The sequence below is a fragment of the Bos indicus x Bos taurus genome, chromosome X (genome assembly GCF_003369695.1).
Source record: "Bos indicus x Bos taurus breed Angus x Brahman F1 hybrid chromosome X, Bos_hybrid_MaternalHap_v2.0, whole genome shotgun sequence".
NCBI lineage: Eukaryota > Metazoa > Chordata > Mammalia > Artiodactyla > Bovidae > Bos > Bos indicus x Bos taurus.
Window position 1 is genome coordinate 16,022,863 of NC_040105.1, and position 24,401 is coordinate 16,047,263.

The following is a 24,401-nucleotide window of genomic DNA, read 5'->3' on the forward strand; positions in this document are numbered from 1 at the left end:
TCCTTCCTGATTGTCCTTCTTGACCCATGTAAGGTTTCTCTCAACACCAAGAACCACAGCTTTACAGTATTAAAAATACTTTAAACATATAATAAAAGGTAACTCACACATAAAAGGAAATTCACTCAGAAAAATAAAGATCTTACTTAAAAGAATTTGCTTTTAAGTGACACAAATGAACTTACTTACAAAACAGAAAAAGACTCACAGACTTAGAAAACAAACTTACGGTTGGGAGGGTAAGGGATAGTTAGGGAGTTGCGGATGGTCATGTACACACTGCTATACTTAAAATGGATAACCAACAAGGACCTATTGTATAGCACATGAAACTTTGCTCAATGTTATGTGGCAGTATGGATGAGGGGGAGATTTGGGGGAGAATGGATACATGTATATGTATAGCAGAGGATGAGACTGTTAGATGGCATCACTGACTCAATGGACATGAACTTGAACAAACTCCCGGAGACAGTGAAGGACTGAGAAGCCTGGTATGCCACAGTTCATGGAGTCATAAAGAGTTGGAAATGACTTAGTGACTGAACAACAACATGTGCATGGCTGAGTCCCCTTCGCTGTTCACCAGCAACTGTCACAAAACTGTTCATCGGCTATACCCTAATACAATAAAAAGTTAAAAACAAAAACAAAAAAGAACTTGCTTTTGGGGTCTTTAGAGTGCATTCCCATTTGGGAAGTGCTGCCATGTCTTTTTTAGTAGTCATGTCCAACTCTTTGCAACCCCACGGATTGTAGCCCACCAGGCTCCTCTGTTCACAGAATCTTCCAGGGAAGAATACTGGAGTGGGTTGCCATGCCCTTTTCCAGAGGATCTTCCCGACCCAGGGATCAAACCAGAGTCTCCTGCATTGCAGGCAGATTCTTTACCATCTGAGCCACCAGGGAAGCCCAGACAACTAAGTCAAAATCAAATACATTGAAAAGATCTGTAGCTTTGAATCAGTCCTTCCCCCCATTTCAAAACAGGGCTTGGAGATCTAATATAAAAAGATTAAAGAAGAGAGAAGAAATTCTTCAAACACCTGCCTTATAAAATATAATCTGCATAGAATATTCCAACTTAAGGTGATTTAAAACATGTAATAATGTTTCTGGGAAAAATTTTCCAAACAAAATTGAAAGGATATAGGATAGCTCTCTAACTTATACAAATTGCAAAAGTCCAGTTAAATTTGTTCATCTCCAAGCCTAAGTGACAACGCCTTCTTCCCTTAGCATAAATGCAAAATTAAAATAAAATCTATTAGTTGAATTTATATTGTTTTTTCCTACCCTGTTATATAATTATATCTTATATGTATTTAGTCTAGAAACAAAATCATAAAAATGCAAGAACAAGCTAGAAATCACAATTAGAATTTAGAAGGGTTTTAAAAGAATTGTTTTAAAAACATATTTGTTTTTGACTTGCAGATCACAGGTGCTTTGTAAACCAGTCCCTTCAGCTTCAAGGGTGGTGCTTTCCATGAAGATCATTTTAATTCACAGTTACTACTCCTATCTGCTCAGTTCATAAGAAACCAAGATTTTGGTTAAAATGACATTACTGAAGAAGATAACAGTTACCAAAAATGACAAAAGAAAATTTTCAAAGGAAAGTTTGCACAAAAAGAAGCAACTTTAGTTGTGTCAGGTCAATTCATATCATCTAACAAGACTCAGCTTTTAAAAGTCACTCCATGCAGGATGGAGTGACTTTTAAAAGCTGAGTCTGTGTGGCGGATTCATTTCAATATTTGGCAAAACTAATACAATATTGTAAAGTTTAAAAATAAAATTTTCAAAAAAAAAGGAAAAAAAAATAAAATAAAATATTAAATAAATATTAAATTTAAAATAATAAATATTAAAAAAAAGAAAAGCTGAGTCTGCAAAACCAATACAATATTGTAAAGTTAAAAAATTAAATTAAATTTAAAAAAAAAGAAATATAAAAATAAATAAACAAAAGTCACTCCATTTTTAAACCATAGTGTCTTTTTTCTTATCAAATGACTTCTATAGAGTGACTTTCATTATGCTCCAAAAAAAAAAAAAAAAAATCACAGCAGTCACCACTATAATTTCCACAAAACACATTAAATGTATGATACAATACTAGCAAAATATATTATATACATTTCTATATCATAAAAATCCTTTTAATAAGTCTCATGTAATACCAGTGAAAAACCATGCTGAATTCCTCAATGCTATAGAAAAATGATCAAGTCTGATTTACAATAAGGTTGTTCTTTTCTATTTTAAAATATTTTTATCATGGAAATAAGCAAAATCTGACTTTTCCTTGTATTATAAAACAATTTTTAGAAGAGACTAACCAAATAATTGGTGCCAACAATTTAGCACAGAATATGTAGAACAAAATAGAGGATTTTTTTGTTGTTGTTAACAGAAATGCCTGCGATATTTAGTATACAAAAGCTAACAAAGCAGACAATGAATTTCTTTAACCACACTTCAATTGCAATAGAAAGAAACTCTGGGGGTAATTCCTACCTTTAGAAATATTCAAGAGAAACAAGTTGGTGCTGTATTTACCACGAGGGTGATTTAGGTTCCACTTGATAGCCTTTCTCCTTTACCAGGAATAAAACTGCCTTTCTGGAGAAAGCGAGTTAACAAAGCCCATGTTGCTGGAGTAAGCCTGAATTTCTAGCAAATAGAGATGAAGCTATTTGCATTTGCTAGTTTGGGGAAGGGGAGAGTGGGAGGAGGGGACTAAGAGGACTGCTAAAGTAATTCACATATTGTCTGTGGGCTGTATAGACAGTGATCATCAGTCACCTGCTCAAACTTCCTTCACTCCTGCCTTCAGAAAAGAACCAAAGGTTACCCTGGGTCAGAGAATCTGGAAACAAATAAGAAGACAAGCAAAAATCTTAACTGCCAACCCGATTGTGTCCACAGAAAAAGTTATCCCTGCTGGTCTACTAAAAATCAAGATATTTTAATAGTCTCAAGAGTACTCGTTAAAGTATATCATAAAACAGAAGAAAAAGCTCCAGGCTGTGCTTGCAATTACTGCAATACTTAGCTGAAGTACTTAAAGAAAGGACATTTGTTTTTTTCTTCAAGATACTCCTTTGCATCATAATAGCTATCTTATTTGCACAAGCAAAACATTTGTTCCAAGCTGTTCATATGAAAAAGAAAGTATCAACTGTTTAAAATTTCTTGGCTTGTAAGTGAATAATTTGGGCTGACAGCATTTCTAACTATTTTATACCAAACAGGAAAAATACTAAATATACTAAGCATCAATCAAGCATCAGCTGCTCAGTCTTGTCCAACTCTTTGGGACGCTAGGACTGCAGCACACCAGGCTTCCCTGCCCATCACCAACTCCCAGAGCTTGCTCAAACTCATGTCCATCGAGTTGGCAATGCCATACAACCACCTCATCCTCTGTCGTCCCCTTCTCCTCCTGCCTTCAATCTTTCCCAGCATCAGGGTCTTTTCCAGTGAGTCAGCTCTTCACATCATTTTATTATAAGCTACATTAAGGGCAAAACTCTAAACAAATACTCAAATGTTTATTCAGAAGCTTTCTGATAGAATTGATACACCTTGAATTTTTTACAGCCTTAATTTTATGCACCTCTGTTATTTCTGACCCACCATAACATAGAGAAATGAAAAGTGCTGCTTTATGTGGTATTTACTCAACACACAGTCATATAAAGAGGGAAAAAATTGGGAAACATGTCTGAAAAACTATAAAATCTTAATTTTAAAATTTAGAGAGGTGAAGCACAAGTTATAGAAACCACATAGTCCTCTGGTTACCTGAACAAAGAGCAAAAGCAGCCATAATTCATGGTTTTGGTTTTTAAAAAATGAGAATGAGATGGGGGTGGAGAGTAAAGCTACTTCTTGTCCACACATAAAAGCTTTGAAATACTTCTCAAAAAACTAACTTTGAAAAAGAATATATATGTGTGTGTGTGTGTGTGTGTGTGTGTATACTGGCTGTACAGTAGAAATTAACACAACATTATAAATCAACTATACTTCAATAAAATTTTTTAAAAGATTAACTTTTAAACAGTTCCAAAGGAAAATATTACAAAGGGCGAAATAAGACTATAATGTAAAATGACTAAAGGATCAGAAGTTTAGATTTTAAAACCCACTCCCTTAAAATTTTAATTAAAAAACTTAACTATATACATGTGTGTGTGTTAGGGGAAGCACACTAACTGAAACTGTCCACCCTGGCCAGGCACCATAATAACCATCTGCATGAGCTGTTTTATGACAGGAAGTCCTATTAAAGAACACGGAACTAATAAGCCACCACCAACCGGAAGAGTTTGGAAAAGGTCAAAAGGAGACACCACATGTCCAACCATCTCCCAGAATCCTTCTCACTGGCATCCATCTTCGCTGAACAAGGCATGCACCACCAGGAAGGACTCTGAGTCAGAATGACTGGCTGAAGACAACCCCGAAACTAATCCCATCACCATAAAACCAGAGACTGTGAGCCACATGGCAGAGCAGTTCTCCTGGGTTCCCTTACCATACTGCTCTCCTCCTGGGCACCTTTTCCCAATAAAATCACTTGCCTTGTCAGCATATGTGTCTCCTTGGACAATTCATTTCCAAGTGTTAGACAGGAGCCCAGTTTCAGGCCCTGGAGGGGTCCCCCTTCCTGCAACATGTGCATACACACAACATAAAATAAACCATCATTCAAAGAAGCAGCTAGTGCCCAAGATAATCATATTTAAAACTTATTTTTCACTTTAATCTTAAGAAAAACATTCTTATTCATACAATTTATGTCTGAATTACCAACAAAGAAAATCTAATATGCCAGTTCTATCAATTATTCATAATCAGAAATGTTTTACAATATTGTGAATGAAATGACATGTTACCACTGAGTTCCACTTGGAAATTAAAGTTGTTTCCGTGAGAGGCAGGGAGTGAGGGACCCAAATAAACTGAAGGATTTGATCAAGAAGAGTTAAAATGATCACTGACAGCATACTGTGCCATTATACAGGAATGCTTGGCTACACCTTTCTGATTCCAGGTTTTCCCCTGCTCCACATTTCCCTTCAGACCAGAGGAATTCCTCTATACCCTTGGGATCCAGAAACTTTATATTCTAAGCATCTGGAAGCTTGCTGCCCTCTTTCCTGGTCTGTATGGCTACAAATGCTTAAAGAATTAGACTACATGATGACATTTCACACCAGTGTGGGTCATTAATCTATAATCAATGAGGCATAAATCTGAAGCTAATAAAATTAGTTCATTAATGTTTCAGAAATTATACAAAGTTAACGTTTAATTTATATAGTTAACTTAAAGAGTATTTAAGTACTTTTAAAGTCAGGTAGAATGGTTTGTAAGTATTTATAAACAAAAAACTTTGAATATCTCACAATATTAGAAAAAATTAACACTGAATCAAATTTTTTAAAAGAATCCTGTTTCTGAGTTTCCCCAATTTCTCAGAACACTAAAAACCTACATTTACTGTGTTTATAAAACAAAACAGCAACATATTTGTTCACAAAATTTTCCAAATAAAGACAAGAAAAAGAAGGTTTAAAAAAAATACATAGCCTTTAAAATAATGATTGACCCAGCTCTGATTCATGTATTAAACACTTGGACTTTAATAAAATGACTGGCTATAAATTCCAATAAGTGTATATGCTGGAAACAAAAGGAGGGCAATATGAAAAGAAACCAATAGTTAACCAACAGTTTACAGGGCATTCCTAAATTTATATCATTTATTTAGAAGAGAACTAAGATATAAGATACAAAAGGAAGGGGGAAAACCAAAACAGAGAACAGCAAAATCAAATAAATTTTGCAAGAAAAAATCTACAGTGGACTTTGTTTTAGTTTACTTGATTCAGCCTTAAGTTGCCAAGGACACAGCAGCACACACTTCCTTCCTCTTTCTCACCAAATGCCCCATTCAGGTCTCTAGAATAAATCTGATGAGCTGTGACAGCACCAAATAGAAGTAAAGGGCTTTGAAAGTAAAGGGTGAGAGTTGTTAACAAGAGCCAACAAAGGAAAATTTAAATAAACAAGAGGGGGAAAAGCCACTCAGCTTGCTTTATTTTTTTATTGAAAGCATGTTTCTCAGAGGATTTCTATACCAGTGATAGGCCTGATAAGAACTTAGCTCGTTCTGATTATAGAAGTGTTAACACCAGGGAAAAAATAGTTAGAAAAAGTTTTAAGGTAAGTTAAACCTTATTACTATTCTTGAAAAGAAAAGCAGTAAAGCTTAAATAAGGTTTTTAATGCAAAGTCAAATAAAGTAGCACTCATGGAAGCTTCACTATATTTAAGAAATTATGCAAGTGAATTGTCTTTGCATGCATGTTAAATAACTTCAGTCCTATCCAACTCTTTGTGAGTCCATGGACTATAGCCTGCCAGGCTCCTCTGTCCATGGGATTCTCCAGCCAAGAATACTGGAGTGGGTTGCCATTTCCTCCTCCAGGGGAATCTTCCTTATCCAGGGATAGAACCTGCAGCTCCTGCATCACAGGTGGATTCTTTACCATTTGAGCCACCAGGGAAGCCTGAATTGTCTTTACTCATTAATTATTTGAAAAGGTTTTATGTGCTATAGTCTTAAAAAAAATGGAAAAGCAATTAAAAAAAGGTTGAAAAAATTCCAAACTGTTTGAGAAATATTCAAAACAAATAAAAATACAGATTTTTAAAAATTCATGAAATTCTACTAATTTAATATCATTTGTCCCTTTTGAAATTATTTACGCCCCTTAAGATATTTAACATTCAAGTCAATAAGTTTAATATTTCTGTACATTCTCTTAAAAGACCATCAGTTCAGTTCAGTCACTCAGTCGTGTCCGACTCGTTGTGACCCCATGAATTGCAGCACGCCAGGCCTCCCTGTCCATCACCAATTCCCGGAGTTCACTCAAACTCACATCCATCGAGTCGGTGATGCCATCCAGCCATCTCATTCTCTGTCGTCCCCTTTTCCTCCTGCCCCCAATCCCTCCCAGCATCAGAATCTTTTCCAATGAGTCAACTCTTCACATGAGGTGGCCAAAGTACTGGAGTTTCAGCTTTAACATCATTCCTTCCAAAGAACACCCAGGACTGATCTCCTTTAGAAAGGACTGGTTGGATCTCCTTGCAGTCCAAAGGACTCTCAAGAGTCTTCTCCAACACCACAGTTCAAAAGCATCAATTCTTCGGTGCTCAGCTTTCTTCACAGTCCAACTCTCACATCCATACGTGACTACTGGAAAAACCATAGCCCTGACTAGACAGACCTTTGTTGGCAAATAATGTCTCTGCTTTTCAATATGCTATCTAGGTTGGTCATAACTTTCCTTCCAAGGAGTAAGCATCTTTTAATTTCATGACATTAAAAAGCAAATGACTGACGAAAAGGTTTTATTTTTATGACAAAGAGTTGATTATGTGCAACAAATGAAGCACACAAATCCACAAGGAAAGGAATAATAAGAAAAAAGTGGGAAAAGGTAATTAGCAAGAAAATTATAAAGGACTACTAATAGTTAAAATGCATGGAAACAAAAAGATTCAACCTCACTAGTAATCTAAGAAATAAAAAATTTTAAAATAACATTTTTTAAATTAGGAAAAATAAGACGATAATGCCCAAAGTTGACCAGAGAAGGAAAAAACATTTTCACCCACCACTGAGGGGAATGGATGTGAGTATACCTTTCTGAATGACAATTTGTCAGCCTTAGAAACATACCCTCTGACTCAGCAAACTTATTCTATGTAGATAATTAGAGAAGTGTGCAAAGATATATTCTTCGTATCATCTAATTTAATAACATAAGTGTGTAAAAAGCCTAAATTCAAACAAAACAGAAGTTTGGATAAATAAATTATGGTACAGCCACATGATGGAGCACAAAACAAGTAAAATTGAAATTGGAGGAATGTACTTCACATGGTAATACAGTCACAAGATATAATGAAAAAAGTAGACAAAAGAGTGGAGTATGCAGTATAACCTCTTTTCAAACTGAAACCATGAATTAATTTAGACACAAATGTAACATACCAATACATTCTGGTTTAAACAACAACAAAGCCACAGATAAAAGTCCCCATTACCACCCTTTCCAGAAATAATCACTATTACAAATTTGTATAGCCTTTCAGATATGTTCTATGTATTTATTTACATATGTCTATAGTTTCTAGTGGGCATTCATGACTGGCCTGCTGTCCCCAGTCTATCCCTGGGTTGGGAGGATCCCCTGGAGAAGAAAATGGCAACCCACTCCAGAACCCTTGCCTGGAGAATCCCATGGACAGAGGAGCCTGGTAGGCTACAGTCCATGGGGTCGCAAAGAGTCGGACATGACTGAGAAACTTCACTTTCACATAGTTAAATATAGGAATACATACTTATTTTAACTTAATGGTATTATATTGTATGTACTAGGGAGGTTGTTCTTTTCAATAAATACATCTTGGAGTTTTCTTTCTTAGTAAACAGGAACAGTCTCATTCTTCTAAATTCTTCTATATGATTTTTAAGAATAAATACACTATAACGTTTTTCTACTGCTTTGCTGTGTCTGTATTTTTAAGCTATATGTGCAAAAAAAATTTTTTTTAAGCATTATGAAGCCAAATACAGATAAAACTGTTTGCCATGGTTATCTCAGTATGCTTTTCTCATTGTTCTGCTTTAAGCATTTATTACTTTTTCTATTAGAGAAAAATAATATTAAAAATAATAAAAAATAATTTTAAAACATTTCGCTTTCAAGGATGTATCACATTAGGATTTCCATGATGGTCCAGTGGTTAAGAATCCACCTGTCAATGCAGGGGACACCAGTTCAATCCCTGGTCCAGGAAGATTTCACAGGCCACGGGGCACTAAGCCCATGTGCCACAGCTACTCAGTCTGTACTCTAGACCCTGCAAGCCACAGCTACTGAGCTCAGGCTCTGCAACTACTGAAGCCCACAAGCCACCACTACTGAAGCCTGCATGCCATGGAACCCAAGTTTCACAAAAAGAAAAGCCACCACAATGAGAAGCCCATGCACCACAATAAGAGAATAGCCCTGCTCACTGCAAGTAGAGAAAACCTGCACAGCAACAAAGACCCAGCAGAGCCAAAAATAAATAAATAAAAAGAATATATCACATTATGTCCAAGAAATGATACTTCTATATTATAGCTGCCATTTAATGAATGACATATTGGCTAAAGTAAATGTTTTCTCTACTCAAAAACAGAGTATTTCAAGCTTGTGTAAGTATAGTACTAACACTATTAATCTATCTGCAATTAATAAGCAATGCTTGAAAAAAATAAAAATGAATCATACATGCAATGTCTCTGAATATCAACTAACAACTTTTAACCATACTCTTCCCAGAATCCTAAGGTTCTTGCGGGAACATCCGTGAATCTTTACATATCAGAATGTGGCACCAGGGGGCATATCTTTGTTTCTATTCTACTGCTTCCAAATACTATTTTGGCACAGGTTGGATTGTGTATGAAAGTCACTCAGTCATGTCCGACTCTTTGTAATCCCATGGACTGTAGCCCGCCAGGCAACTCCATTCATGGGATTTTCCAGACAACAATACTGGAGTGGGTTGCCATTTCAATTTGCAGGGGATCTTCCCGACACAGGGATCAAATTCAGGTCTCTCCCACTGCAGGCAGACACTACCATCTGAGCCACCAGAGAAGCCAGGTTGGATTATTTGTATTCAAAAGTAGTTATAAATGAAACCACAAAGCTACAGTAATCAAAACAGCAATGGTATTGGCACAAAACCAGACATACACATCAATGAAACAGAACAGAGAGCCTACGGTCAATTAATCTCTGACAAAGAAGCCAAGAACAAACAATGCAGAAACAAATAATCTTTTCAACAAGCTGTGCTGGGGAAGCCAGACAGCTACATGTAAACCAATGAAATTAGAACAGTTCCTCACACAATATACAAAAATGAACTAAAAATGGTTAAAAGACTAAAAAACACATGACACCATAAAACTCACAGAAGAGAATATAGGCAAAGCATTCTCTGATATTAATTGCAGCCATATTTTCTTAGATAAGTCTCCCAAAGCAAAAGAAATAAAGAGAAAAATATAAACAAATGGGACCTAATCAAATTTAAAAGCTTCTGCACAGCAAATGTAACCATCAACAAAATTAAAAGAAAACCTATAGAATGAGAGAAAATATTTGCAAATGATACTTGCAAACCACCAACAAGGGGTTAAGATCCAAAACACACAAAGAAGTCATACAACTGAACATCAAACAAATCAAAACACCAAACAAATCAAAAACAGCAAAAAAAACAATCAAAAAATTGGAATATGAGAAAACTCATACAGATATTTCTCCAAAGAAGACACACAGTTGGCCAACAGGCACGTGAAAAGATGCTGAAAATCACTAATTATCAGAAAAATGAAAATAAAAGCCACAATGAGTTATTATTTCACACTAGTCAGAATGGCTATCATCAAAAACTCTACAAATAATAATCAAGCATCTTCTCCGACCACAATGCTATGAGACTAGGTATCAATTACAAGAAAAAAAAACTGTAAGAAACACAAACATACGGAGATTAAACAATATGTTCATAAATAACCAACAGATTACTGAAGAAATCAAAAGGGAAATCAAAAAATCTCTAGAAACAAATGACAATGAAAACACAACAACTCAAAACCCGTGGCATGCAGCAAAAGCAGTTCTAAGAGGGAAGTTTATAGCAATACAGTCCTACCTCAAGAAACAAGAAAAACATTGGACAGACAACCTAACATTACACCTAAAACAACTGGAAAAAGAACAAAAAACCTCCAAAATTAGTAGAAGGCAAGAAATCATAAAGATCAGAGCAGAAATAAATGAAAAAGAAATGGAAGAAACAATACTAAAGATAATAAAACTAAAAGTTGGTTCTTTGAGAAGATAAACAAAATTGGCAAACCTCTAACCAGATTCATCAAGAAAAAAAAAAAAGAGAAGAATCAAATAACAAAATTAGAAATGAAAAAGGAGAGACAATGCAGAAATACAAAGGATTATAAGAGACTATTATGAACAACTATATGGCAATAAAATGGATAACCTGGAAGAAATGGACAGATTCTTAGAAAAGTTCAATATTCCAAGACTGAACCAGGAAGAAATAGAAATTATGAGCAACCCAATCACAAGCACTGAAATTGAAGCTGTGATCAAAAACCTCCCAAAAAACAAAAGCCCAGGACCAGATGGCTTCACAGGAGAATTCTATCAAACATTTAGAGAATAGCTAATGCCTATCCTTCTAAAACTCTTTCAAAAATTTGCAGAGGAAGGAACACGTCTAAACTCATTCTACAAGGCCACCATAACCCTGATACCAAAACCAGACAAATACAACACAAAAAAAGAACCCTACAGGCCAATATCACTGATGAACAGATGCAAAAAGCCTCAACAAAATTTTAGCAAACAGAATTCAGCAACGCATCAAAAAGCTCATACACCATGATCAAGCTGAGTTTATTCCAGGGATGCAAGGATTCTTCAATATATGCAAATCAATCAATGTGATACACCATATTAACAAATATAAAAATATAAAAGTCACATGATAATCTCAATAGATGCAGAAAAAGCCTTTGACAAAATTCAGCACCCATTTATGATTAAAACTCTTCAAAAAATGGGCATAGAAGGAACCTACCTCAATATAGTAAAGGCTACATATCATAAGCCTACAACAAACATTATTCTCAATGGTGAAAAACTGAAAGCATTCCCAAGGATGTCCACTTTCACCACTACTACTCAACATAGTTTTGAAAGTCCTAGCCACAGCAATCAGAGAAGAAAAAGAAATAAAAGGAATCCAGATCAGAAAAGAAGAAGTAAAGCTCTCATGGTTTGCAGATGACATGATACTGTACATAGGAAACCCTAAAGACAGTATCAGAAAATTCCTAGAGCTAATCAGTGAATTTAAGCAAAGTTGCAGGATAGAAAATCAATACACAGAAATCACCTGTATTTCTATATATAGTAACAATGAAAAATCAGAAAGAGAAATTAAGGAATCAATCCCATTCACCATTGCAGCAAAAAGAATTAAATATCTAGGAATAAACTTACCTAAGGAATCAGTCCCATTCACCATTGCAGCAAAAAGAATTAAGTATCTAGGAATAAACTTACCTTACAGTTCAGACAAAAGAATTGTACACTGAAAATATAAGACACTAATGAAAGAAATCAAAGATAACATAAACAGATGGAGGGATATTCCATGTTCCTGGGTAGGAAGAATCAATATTGTGAAAATAACCATACTACCAAATTCAATCTACAGATTCAATGCAATCCTTATCAAATTACCAATGGCAGTTTCACAGAACTAGAACAAAAAGTTTCTCAATTCATATGGAAACACAAAAGACCCCGAAGAGCCAAAGCAGTCTTGAGAAAGAAGAATGGAGCTGGAGGAATCAACCTTCCTGACTTCAGGTTATACTACAAAGCTACAGTCATCAAGACAGTACAGTACTGGCACAAAAACAGAAATATAGACCAATGGAACAAGATAGAAAGCCCAAAATAAACACATGCACCTATGGGTACCTTATTTTTGACAAAGGAGGCAAGACTATACAATGGGGAAAAGACACCTTCTTCAATAATTGGACAGCTACATGTAAAAGAATGAAATTAGAACACTTCCTAACACCATGAACAAAGATAAACTGAAAATGGATTAAAGATCTAAATGGAAGACCAGAAATTATAAAAGTCTTAGAGGAAAACATAAGCAGAACACTTGATGGCATAAATCAAAGCAAGATCCTCTATGACCCACTTCCTACAATAATGGAAATTAAAAAAAAGTAAACAAGCGGACCTGATTAAACCTAAAAGCTTTTGCACAGCAAAAGCAACTATAAGCAAGGTGAAAAGACAACCCTCAGAATGGGAGAAAATAATAGCAAATGAAACAACTGATGAAGGATTAATTTCCAAAATATAGAAGCAGCTCATACAACTCAATACCAGAAAAGCAAACAACCCAATCAAAAACTGGGGAAAAGACCTAAATAGACATTTCTCCAAAGAAGACATACAGATGGCTAACAAACACATGAAAAGATGCTCAACATGGCTCATTACTCAGTTCAATTCAGTTCAGTCGCTCAGTCATGTCAGAATCTTTGCGACCCCATGAATGGCAGCACGCCAGGCCTCCCTCTCCATCACCATCTCCCGGAGTTCACTCAAACTCATGGCCATCGAGTCAGTGATGCCATCCAGCCATCTCATCCTCTGTCACCCCCTTCTCCTCCTGCCCCCAATCCCTCCCAGCATCACAGTCTTTTCCAATGAGTCAGTTCTTCGCATGAGGTGGCCAAAGTACTGGAGTTTCAGCCTCAGCATCAGTCCTTCCAAAGAACACGCAGGACTGATCTCCTTGCAGTCCAAGGGACTCTCAAGAGTCTTCTCCAACACCACAGTTCAAAAGCATCAATTCTTCGGTGCTCAGCTTTCTTCACAGTCCAACTCTTGCATCCATACATGACCACTGGAAAAACCATAGCCTCGACTAGCCGGACCTTTGTTGGCAAAGTAATGTCTCTGCTTTTCAATATGCTATCTAGGGTGGTCATAACTTTTCTTCCAAGGAGTAAGCATCTTTTAATTTCATGGCTTCAGTCACCATCTGCAGTGATTTTGGAGCCCCCCAAAATAAAGTCTGACACTGTTTCCCCTGTTTCCCCATCTATTTCCCATGAAGTGATGGGACCAGATGCCATGATCTTCGTTTTCTGAATGTGGAGCTTTAAGACAACTTTTTCACTCTCCACTTTCACTTTCATCAAGAGGCTTTTTAGTTCCTCTTCACTTTCTGCCATAAGGGTGGTGTCATCTGCATATCTGAGGTTATTGATATTTCTCCCGGCAATCTTGATTCCAGCTTGTGCTTCTTCCAGCCCAGCCATTCTCATGATGCACTCTGCATAGAAGTTAAATAAGCAGGGTGACAATATACAGCCTTGACGCACTCCTTTTCCTATTTGGAACCAGTCTGTTGTTCCATGTCCAGTTCTAACTGTTGCTTCCTGACCTGCATATAGGTTTCTCAAGAGGCAGGTCAGGTGGTCTGGTATTCCCATCTCTTCCAGGATTTTCCACAGTTTATTGTGATCCATGCAGTCAAAGGCTTTGGCATAGTCAATAAAGCAGAAATACATGTTTTTCGAGAACTCTCTTGCTTTTTCCATGATCCAGTGGATGTTGGCAATTTGATCTCTGGTTCCTCTGCCTTTTTTAAAACCAGCTTGAACATCTGGAAGTTCACGGTTCACGTATTGCTGAAGCCTGGCTTGGAGAATTTTGAGCATTACTTTACTAGCATGTGAGATGAGTGCAATTGTGCGGTAGTTTGAGTATTCTTTGGCATTGCCTTTCTTTGGGACTGGAATGAAAACTGACCTTTTCCAGTCCTGTGGCCACTGCTGAGTTTTCCAAATTTGCTGGCATATTGAGTGCAGCACTTCACGGCATCATCTTTCAGGATTTGAAATAGCTCAACTGGAATTCCATCACCTCCACTAGCTTTGTTCGTAGTGATGCTTTCTAAGGCCCACTTGACTTCACATTCCAGGATGTCTGGCTCTAGGTCAATGATCACACCATCGTGATTATCTGGGTCGTGAAGATCTTTTTTGTACAATTCTTCGTGTATTCTTGCCACCTCTTCTTAATATCTTCTGCTTCTGTTAGGTTCATACCATTTCTGTCCTTTATCGAGCCCATCTTTGCATGAAATGTTCCCTTGCTATCTCTAATTTTCTTGAAGAGATCTCTAGTCTTTCCCATTCTGTTGTTTTCTTCTCTTTCTTTGCATTGATGGCTGAAGGCTTTCTTATCTCTTCTTGCTGTTCTTTGGAACTCTGCATTCAGATGCTTATATCTTTCCTCTTCTCCTTTACTTTTCACTTCTCTTCTTATCACAGCTATTTGTAAGGCCTCCCCAGACAGCCATTTTGCTTTTTTGCATTTCTTCTCCATGGGGATGGTCTTGATCCCTGTCTCCTGTAGAATGTCATGAACCTCATTCCATAGTTCATCAGGCACTCTATCTATCAGATCTAGTCCCTTAAATCTATTTCTCACTTCCACTGTATAATCATAAGGGATTTGATTTAGGTCATACCTGAATGGGTCTAGTGGTTTTCCCCACTTTCTTCAATTTAAGTCTGAATTTGGCAATAAGGAGTTTATAATCTGAGCCACAGTCAGCTCCAGGTCTTATTTTTGCTGACTATATAGAGCTTCTCCATCTTTGGCTGTAAAGAATATAATCAATCTGATTTCGGTCTTGACCATCTGGTGATGTTCATGTGTAGAGTCTTCTCTTGTGTTGTTGGAAGAGGGTGTTTGCTATGACCAGTGCATTCTCTTGGCAAAATTCTATTAGACTTTGCCCTGCTTCATTCTGTATTCCAAGGCCAAATTTGCCTGTTACTCCAGGTGTTTCTTGACTTGGTACTTTTGCATTCCAGTCCTCTATAATGAAAAGGACATCTTTTTGGGGTGTTAGTTCTAAAAGGTCTTGTAGGTCTTCATAGAACCATTCAACTTCAGCTTCTTCAGTGTTACTGGTTGGGGCACAGACTTGGATTACTGTGATACTGAATGGTATGCCTTGGAAACAGAGATCATTCTGTCGTTTTTTAGATTGCATCCAAGTACTGCATTTCAGACTCTTTTGGCTCACTACTAGAGAAATGCAAATCAAAACTACTATGAGATATCACCTCACACCAGTTGGAATGGCCATCATCAAAAAGTCTACAAACAATAAATGCTGGAGAGGGTGTGAAGAAAAGAGAACCCTCTTGCACTGTTGTTGGGAATGTAAATTGATACAGTCACTATGGAGGATGGTATGGAGATATCTTTAATAACTAAGAATAAAACCACCATGATGCTGCTGCTAAGTTGCTTCAGTCGTGTCTGACTATGTGCGACCCCATAGACGGCAGCCCACCAGGCTCCCCCATCCCTGGGATTCTCCAGGCAAGAACACTGGAGTGGCTTGCCATTTCCTTCTCCAATGCTTGAAAGTGAAAAGTGAAAGTGAAGTTGCTCAGTCATGTCGGACTCCTAGCGACCCCATGGACTGCAGCCCACCAGGCCCCTGTGTCCATGGGATTTTCCAGGCAAGCGTACTGGAGTGGGGCGAAAACCACCATATGACCCAGCAATCCCACTCCTAGGCATATACCCTGAGGAAACCAAAATTTGAAGACACATGTATCCCATTGTTCATTGCAGCACTATTTACAATAGCTAGAACATGGAAGCAATCTGGATGTCGACTGACAAGATGAATGGATAAAGAAATTGTGGTACAAATACACAATGGAATATTACTCAGCCATAAAAAGGAATGCATTTGAGTCCATTCTAATGAGATGGATGAATCTAGAACCTATTATACAGAATGCAGTAAGTCAGAAAGAGAAAGATAAATACCATATTCTAATGCATATATATGGAATCTAGAAAAATGATACTGAAGAATTTATTTGCAGAGCAGCAATGGAGAAACAGACATAGAGAACAGACTTATGGACATGGGGAGAGGGGAGGAGAGGGTGAGATGTATGGAAAGAGTAACATGGAAACTTACATTACCATATGTAAATAGATAGCTATTTTTAAAAATAGGGAATTTGCTGTATGGCTCAGGAAACTCAAACAGGGGCTCTGTATCAACCTAGAGGGGTGGGATAGGGAGGCAGATGGGAGGGAGGTTTAAAAGGGAGGGATATATGTATACCTATAGCTGATTCATGTTGAGGTTTGACAGAAAACAACAAAATTCTGTAAAGCAATTATCCTTCAATAAAAAAGTAAATTTTTTAAAAAGTAAATTTAAAGCTGTAAAAAAAGTAAAATTCTACCAGGAAAACACACACACACACAAAGTCTACAAATAATAAATGCTGGAGAGGGTGTGGAGAAAGGGGAATCGTTCTACACTATCGATGGGAATACAGATTGGTGCAGTCACTATGGAAAACAGTAAGGAGGTTCCTTTAAAAACTAAAAACAGAGCTACCATATGATCCAGAAATCTCACTCTTGGCTATACATCCAGAAAAGATGAAAACGCTAATTTGAAAAAATACATGCAACCCAGTGTTCACAGAAGCATTATTTATAATAGCGAAGACATGGAAATAATCCAAATGCCCATCAACAGACAACTGGTTTAAGAAGATGTAGTGTGTGTATGTCAGAGAAGGCAATGGCACCCCACTCCAGTGTTCTTGCCTGGAGAATCCCAGGGACGGGGGAGCCTGGTGGGCTGCCATCTATGGGGTTGCACAGAGTCGGATACGACTGAAGTGACTTAGCAGCAGCAGCACTGTGTGTGTGTGTGTGTGTGTGTGTGTGTGTGTGTGTGTGTGTATGAAGTGATGTGAAAGTCGCTCAGTTATGTCCAATTCTTTGCGACCCCATGAACTATACAGTCCATGAAATTCTCCAGGCCAGAATACTGGAGTGGGTAGCCTTTCCCTTCTCTAGGGGATCTTCCCAATCAGGGATTGAATCCAGGTCTCCCACATTGCAGGGTGACTCACCAGCTGAGCCACAAGGGAAGCCCAAGAATACTGGAGTGGGTAGCCTATCCTTTCTCCAGCAGATCTTCACAACCCAGGAATTGAACCAGGGTCTCCTGCATTGCAAGTGGATTTATCACCAACTGAGCTATCAGGGAAGCATACACACACACACACACACACACACACACACACAGTTTATAGGATTACAAAAATGCATAATTAAAATATACAACAGTAATAACATGAATTTGAGGGGCATAAATGGGTAGAATATTCTGTTTCCTTTATTGTTTTGATGCATAATAAAGATATTAATTTCAGACTTCCTTTAAGAAAACATGTTAAAATTCCTAGAGTATTATAAAAACAGAAAATATAGTGTATAACTTCCAAACAAGAGGGGAACAAATGGAGTAAGAAAAAATAATCCAAGGATAAGAAAAGAAACTAGAACATGGAAAAGGCAAGACAAATAAAAAGCACAAAATAAGATGGCATATTGAAAACTCAATATATTTGTGATTACAATAAATATAAATAGATTAAAAGCTCCAGTTAATGGAGAAGGAAATGGCAACCCACTCCAGTATTATTGCCTGGAAAAGTCCATGGACAGAGGAGCCTGGAGGGCTGCAGTCCATGGGGTTACATGACTGAGCATATGTGCATGAGGGTGGAGGGTGACGGGTTGGTAGCAATAAACTGGTAGAACTAAAAAAAAAAAAATAAGCTCCAGTTAAAAAAACAGACTAGCCGACTGGCAATTAAAATCCAACTATCTGCAAGAAACGCATCTCTTTAGGACAGATAAAAGTTGAACATTATAAAGAGAGAGAATTATGTCACATTTGATAGTGGTGAATACTTATTTACTTATTTATGTAAAATCTTTTTCTCTTCTGTTTTTGGGGGAATCAATCTAACGAATCTTCTGCTGCTGCTGCTAAGTCACTTCAGTCATGTCCAACTCTGTGCGACCCCATAGACGGCAGCCCACCAGGCTCCCCCGTCCCTGGGATTCTCCAGGCAAGAACACTGGAGTGGGTTGCCATTTCCTTCTCCAATGCATGAAAGTGAAAAGTGAAAGTGAAGTCGCTCAGCCGTGTTCAACTCTTAGTGACCCCATGGACTGCACTGCAGTCTACCACCTCCTCCGTCCATGGGATTTTCCAGGCAAGAGTACTGGAGTGGGTTGCCATTTCCTTCTCCAATGAATCTCCTACATTTATATATATTGTTTCTCAGTGTCCTAAATTGAATTCTATCATCTACCCATCTCTTACTCTTGTGCTTCTCAAAGTTTGGGCTTCAAACCATGTGCAATGGAAGCACCTGTGCCCCACTCCAGACTTACTAATTCAGAACACCAACTCAAGAGTATCAGGGTATCAGCCTTTTAACAAGGTCCCCCAGTTGATTTAAGTATAAGAATTATTTATTTAAATGTTGACCCACAAGGTTCTGTAGGTCCTTGTCTACCTTCTGTTACACATGCACCAAAAATCACACCCAAAACTTCCACCAGTTATTGTTATTAACAGGATGTGTAAGCTGCCTTACCTCCATAATCCCCACCCCTGCCAATAACTATAATCCCACCTGACACAAAGAATACTTATTTGAATGAACCTGATGATTCTTAAAGCCACTTTGTCAACCAAGACCTAACTTGTAGGCATCATACCTGCATGTGCATCAATCCAATGGACATGTTCACCTGGACGTCCTAAATTACCCTGCATCAATCAGTTAGGATTAAATTCAGCTAACAGTAACAGAAAAGCCTAAAATAGTGGTTTATATAACACAGAAGTTTATTTCTCTCAAATAACAGTCTGGAATAGGTTAGTATAAAAATTCTGCTCCACAAAGTTCTCAGAGACTCTGGCTCCTTTCTGCTTTCCACTTCAAAATGCCTAGAATATGGTTCCCATTTCATAGTTCAAGATAGAGCTCCATCCAAAACAACCACATTTCTAACAACAGAACAGAAGCAAGAAGGGAAAAGGGTACATTCACCTCTCTGTAACACACTATCTGTGCTTTTATCCCACTGACAAGGATTTAAGTGTCAAGACCATAACTAACTGCTAAAGCTAGAAATCTAGTCTTTATGTTAGGCAGCCAAACTGTTACTAAGGGGAGCAAAAGGGTAGAGACCAGATACTGAACGACAATAGCATTCTTGACTACACCTTCCGAAGTTACCATGTCCCAACTTGAACTCATCAGTTTGCAGAACACACTGTGCAATTTCACACCTTTGTGATGTCTTTATCTCCTACCTTTATCTCCATTCTGCCTGTCAAACTCCTTCTCCTCTCTTAATACTTCCATCATACATCTTTTTGTGAAGCGTTCCTTTATGCAACCACCTTTACCACCAGCCTAAACAAACCAGATGTCTTTCGGCCACCTTGGTATCTAGCATATATCTCTATTTTTACACTGTTAACTTTGTATTGTATCTTTTTAAAAGTCTATCCCTCCATTCATCCCTCTCCCAGTAGAAGGTGAACTTCTTGAGGGCAGAGACTATGCCTTATTTTAGTATCATATACAGATACATAAATCTGTATCAAACTAACTTGTACAAAAATCAACCATTAACGTCTGTTACCTAAAATTATGACAGCAGGGAATGGGTAAAAAGAGGTACCTAATAAAAAGAACATCATGGTATGTAGTACTGTAGAATAATGGGATGTCTTAGAATTCCAAATTACATAAGATTCTACTAGCAGTTACAAGAAGATTATGGCTATATGCTCATACTTAAGTACTGCCTTCCTCCACACATATTACCTATTCATTTCCTACACCCATCTTTCTTTTCTTTCTGGTATAAATTAATATAGTGGGGTAAATTTTAAGTAGATTTATATTTTATTCCACTAATAAGTTCACATTTAACTTGGATCAAATGATTGGTTTCTGTGCTTAGACTCCAGTTAAATCTCAGCAGTTATTTCATCACAGAAGACTGGGTTAGGTATGTCTATGTCCTTGGAAGAGTCAACCAAGGAGCTTCAATATTTTGATGTCTTTTTTCTGAAAGAAAATATCTAGGCTAGATAGCACAGTATTCAACTTAGGAAGCACAGCATTACAACTGATAAACACTTGACTGAAATAACATACTAAATAATATACTAGTTTATGATGGCTTTCATAGTCAAAAATTTTTAACATGCATAAGTAAAATCTTTATAGAAGTGAAATCTTAACACCATCAAAGCACCAATTTAACTTGAAAAATCAACCAAAATCATGTAAAACATGTATAACAATTGCTATGCCCAACCTTTAAAAAAAATCTTCAAGATATTAACAATGGAATGCCATGTGTAATTTTAAATAGGATATCAACTATAAACATAGCTAAGCACCCCAAAATGCTTACAGCAGCAAAGCTTCAATGGTGTAAACGTGGCCTGCAGCTTTGCCCATACTGGCCAGCGTGGTCTATCAATTCAGACCATTATGTTGTGCTGACCCTCAAGAATTCTAATTATAATCTTTTACCTCAAGTTCTCTAACCTGAACAGTGTCCTCACTGTTCTGCCTGCTGTTCCTCAGTTGGGCATGAAGTCCTACCCTCAATGTCAACAGCAGTTAAATCTAACTTCAATAAAATAAAAGAACATGTATTAGTTAGTTATTATCTTACCATTACTTCCTAGTGGTTGTAATATATCTCCTGTCAGGTTACACCACCCAACTGGGAAAATATCTCGACAATCATACTTGCACCAATAATTGAAAGCTCCGCTCCAGCCATCAAATGTGATATAAACTTCATCTCCTTTAACATTTCCAATAGTTGCAGGGCAGATCAGATAAGGGTTCTTTCTGTCTACAGCTTCAAGTTTCATCCCCACTTTAAAATTATTTAGAGGTGGCTTTGGTGGTTCCTACCAAAATATTAAAAAAAAAAAGTTTTCATTGTTAAGATGTATTAAGAAGCATTTGCTCAACTGTATTCTTACAATCTTCAGCAACCAAAAATTAAGCTTCATGTTTATCAGTGAAATACAGGAAGAGACAGTTCTCACAGATCCCTTTGAAACTCTGCTATACAATATCTCACTTACTCTGGAGCATAGTCAAGAACCTAGAAGAAAACAAAACCAGCCTGATGGTCGTTTATTCATTCAAGAAATATGTATTACATACTATGTACCAGGAATTTACCATTCATAGGTGAACAAAAATGTCAAGATCCCTGTTCTTGTAGACATTACATTCTAATAGTGGTGGTAGCAGTGGTTGCGAGGCCAAACAGGATGAAGGGGAGGAAGCAATAACAAGAAATTTTAAAAGAGGGAGTCAAACAAACCTAAAAATATGTAAATTATAGAGTAATTTGAAAGATAAATCCAAAGAGAAGGAATAGCAACAGATAATATCTAAAAAGAAACTCAAAATATAAAATGTAGATACACGAATATCAAAGTCACAGTCCAGGGTCATTTATGATATGCAATCCAGAAACAAATATTTAAAAGCATTCCGTAATTACAAAAAGCTAAAGCATACAAATGCTAAGAGGATTCTTAGACCAAGGGCTACATTAAAAGCAACATCTTCTTTTTTTCCACTCTTGCTTTTTATCCCAGTAAATGGCACCATCAGCAACCCAGTTACCCAAGTCAGAAACCTGCAAATGGCCCTAGACCTGTGGTTCGCAGCCTGACTAAACATTAGAATTTCCTGGAGCCACACTGCCAGAGATATTGATTAAACTGGTCTGACATGGGGCACATTTTAATTGCCCAGATGATTCTACTGTGCATCCAAGGCTGAGAACCACTACCCTAGATGCATCCTTTCCCCCTAACACTCACATTCAGAGACTACAACCTGCCAATTCTACCCCCTAAATCTCTAGAATAACAACATTAAAAGTTAATTTTCTCTTCATTAAGACTTCCAGAAATCAGAAAATAAATATTAGGGAACACATTATAAAAAGGTTAACCTTCAATTTCCTCTATTTCTTTGCATTGTTCATTTAAGAAGTCTTTATCTCTCTCTGCTCTTCTCTGGAACTCTGCATTCAATTGGGTGTTATCTTCCCCTTTCTCCTTTGCCTTTCCCTTTTTTTTTCCCCTCAGCTATTTGTAAGGCTTCCTCAAACAACCATTTTGCCTTCTTGCATTTCTTTTCCTTTGGGATGGCAAAGCAGAGACATCACTTTGCTGACAAAGATCCATATAGTCAAAGCTAGTTTTTCCAATAGTCATGTACAGATGTAAGAGTTGGACTATAAAGAAGGCTGAGTGCCGAAGAATTGATGCTTTCGAACTGTGGTAATGGAGAAGACTCTTGGGAGTCTCTTGGGCAGCAAGAAGATCAAATCAGTCAATCCTAAAGGAAATCAACCCTGAACATTCTTTGGAAGGACTGATGCTGAAGCTCCAATACTCTGGCCACCTGATGCGAAGAGCCGACTCACTGGAAAAGACCCTCATGCTGGGAAAGATGGAGGGCAGAAGGAGACGGGAGCAACAGAGGATGAGATGGTTGGATGGCATCACCGACTCAATGGACATGAGTTTGAGCAAACTCTGGGGATAGTGAAGGACAGGGAAGCCTGGTGTGCTGCAGTCCGTAGGGGCGCAAAGAGTCAGACACAACTTAGTGACTGAACAAAAATAACCACCTTCAATTGTTGAGCATATGCACAGTTTAAATATTCTCTATATATTCATTTAATTCTCACAACAGTCCTATGAAGCCAGTGCAGCTATAATACCCATCTTGCAAGATGATGAAACTAATGTACAATGGCCTAAGACTACACCATAAGTATCAGAGCTCGATTTTAAGTCTAAGTAGCCAACTTTCTGGAACACTCTACACCCCAACATCTGCCAAGCCAATTTCAACTCTTCCACACCTCAAAGCCCAGTTCTCCTGGTCTCTATAAAGCTTCCCTGAACAAAGCCTGCTATTGCGAAGCCCACCAAAGTGGCACTCTTGCCTTTCAATTGTGAAACTATTAAAATATGTTCACTCTTCTGAGATCTTTTTCATATTGTTATTTCCAGCACAGTACTCAATGGCAAGCATTTTTTAAATGAATGAACAAAAGAATCACCTGGAAAACAGTAAACAAGCTCTGAACTACCTCTTTCAACAAGATATAATTTTTAAAACCTATCTGGTAGATGGATTCCTTTTAAAAATGTCCCCTTTAAACCCATCTCATCATCCCATGCTTTCTCTGATCCCTTAGTCGTGTCTGACTCTTTGTGACCCTATGGACTGTAGCCCACCAGGCTCTTCCATCCATGGAATTCTCCAGGCAAGAATACTGGAGTGGGTAGCCATTCCCTTCTCCAAGGGATCGTCCTGACCCAAGGATCAAACCAGGGTCTCGTGCATTGCAGGCAGATTCTTTACCATCTGAGCCACCAGGGAAACCCCTATTTCTTCTAAATTTCATGAATACCCTATCAAATTTTCTTACACAAATAAGTATTAATAGAGCTCTAGAAGAAAACAAATTTTAGTTTGTTTCATAACAAATTAACTCTTTTTTCATAACATAGTAAATGAAAGGGCTTTATCACAAAACAACCAACCTCCTTCCAGATTTAGATAACTTGCAAAATGGTTCCCTCTGCTGTCAACAAAAGGTAATGATAGAAAAGTTGCTTTGCTGCTAAGTCACTTCAGTCGTGTCCGACTCTATGCAACTCCACAGACGGCA

The 24,401-nt window shown here is 37.5% G+C and overlaps 1 protein-coding gene across 1 annotated transcript in view; it reads right to left on the reverse strand.

The window, feature by feature from the left end:
• The window catches only part of SCML2 (Scm polycomb group protein like 2), a 120,564-nt gene that overhangs the window by 51,357 nt on the left and 44,806 nt on the right, over window positions 1-24,401 (reverse strand). The window contains exon 7 of the mRNA XM_027534264.1: window positions 21,354-21,597. Within this exon, the coding sequence (XP_027390065.1) occupies window positions 21,354-21,597 (244 nt within the window). The remainder of the gene's footprint in view (window positions 1-21,353; window positions 21,598-24,401) is intronic.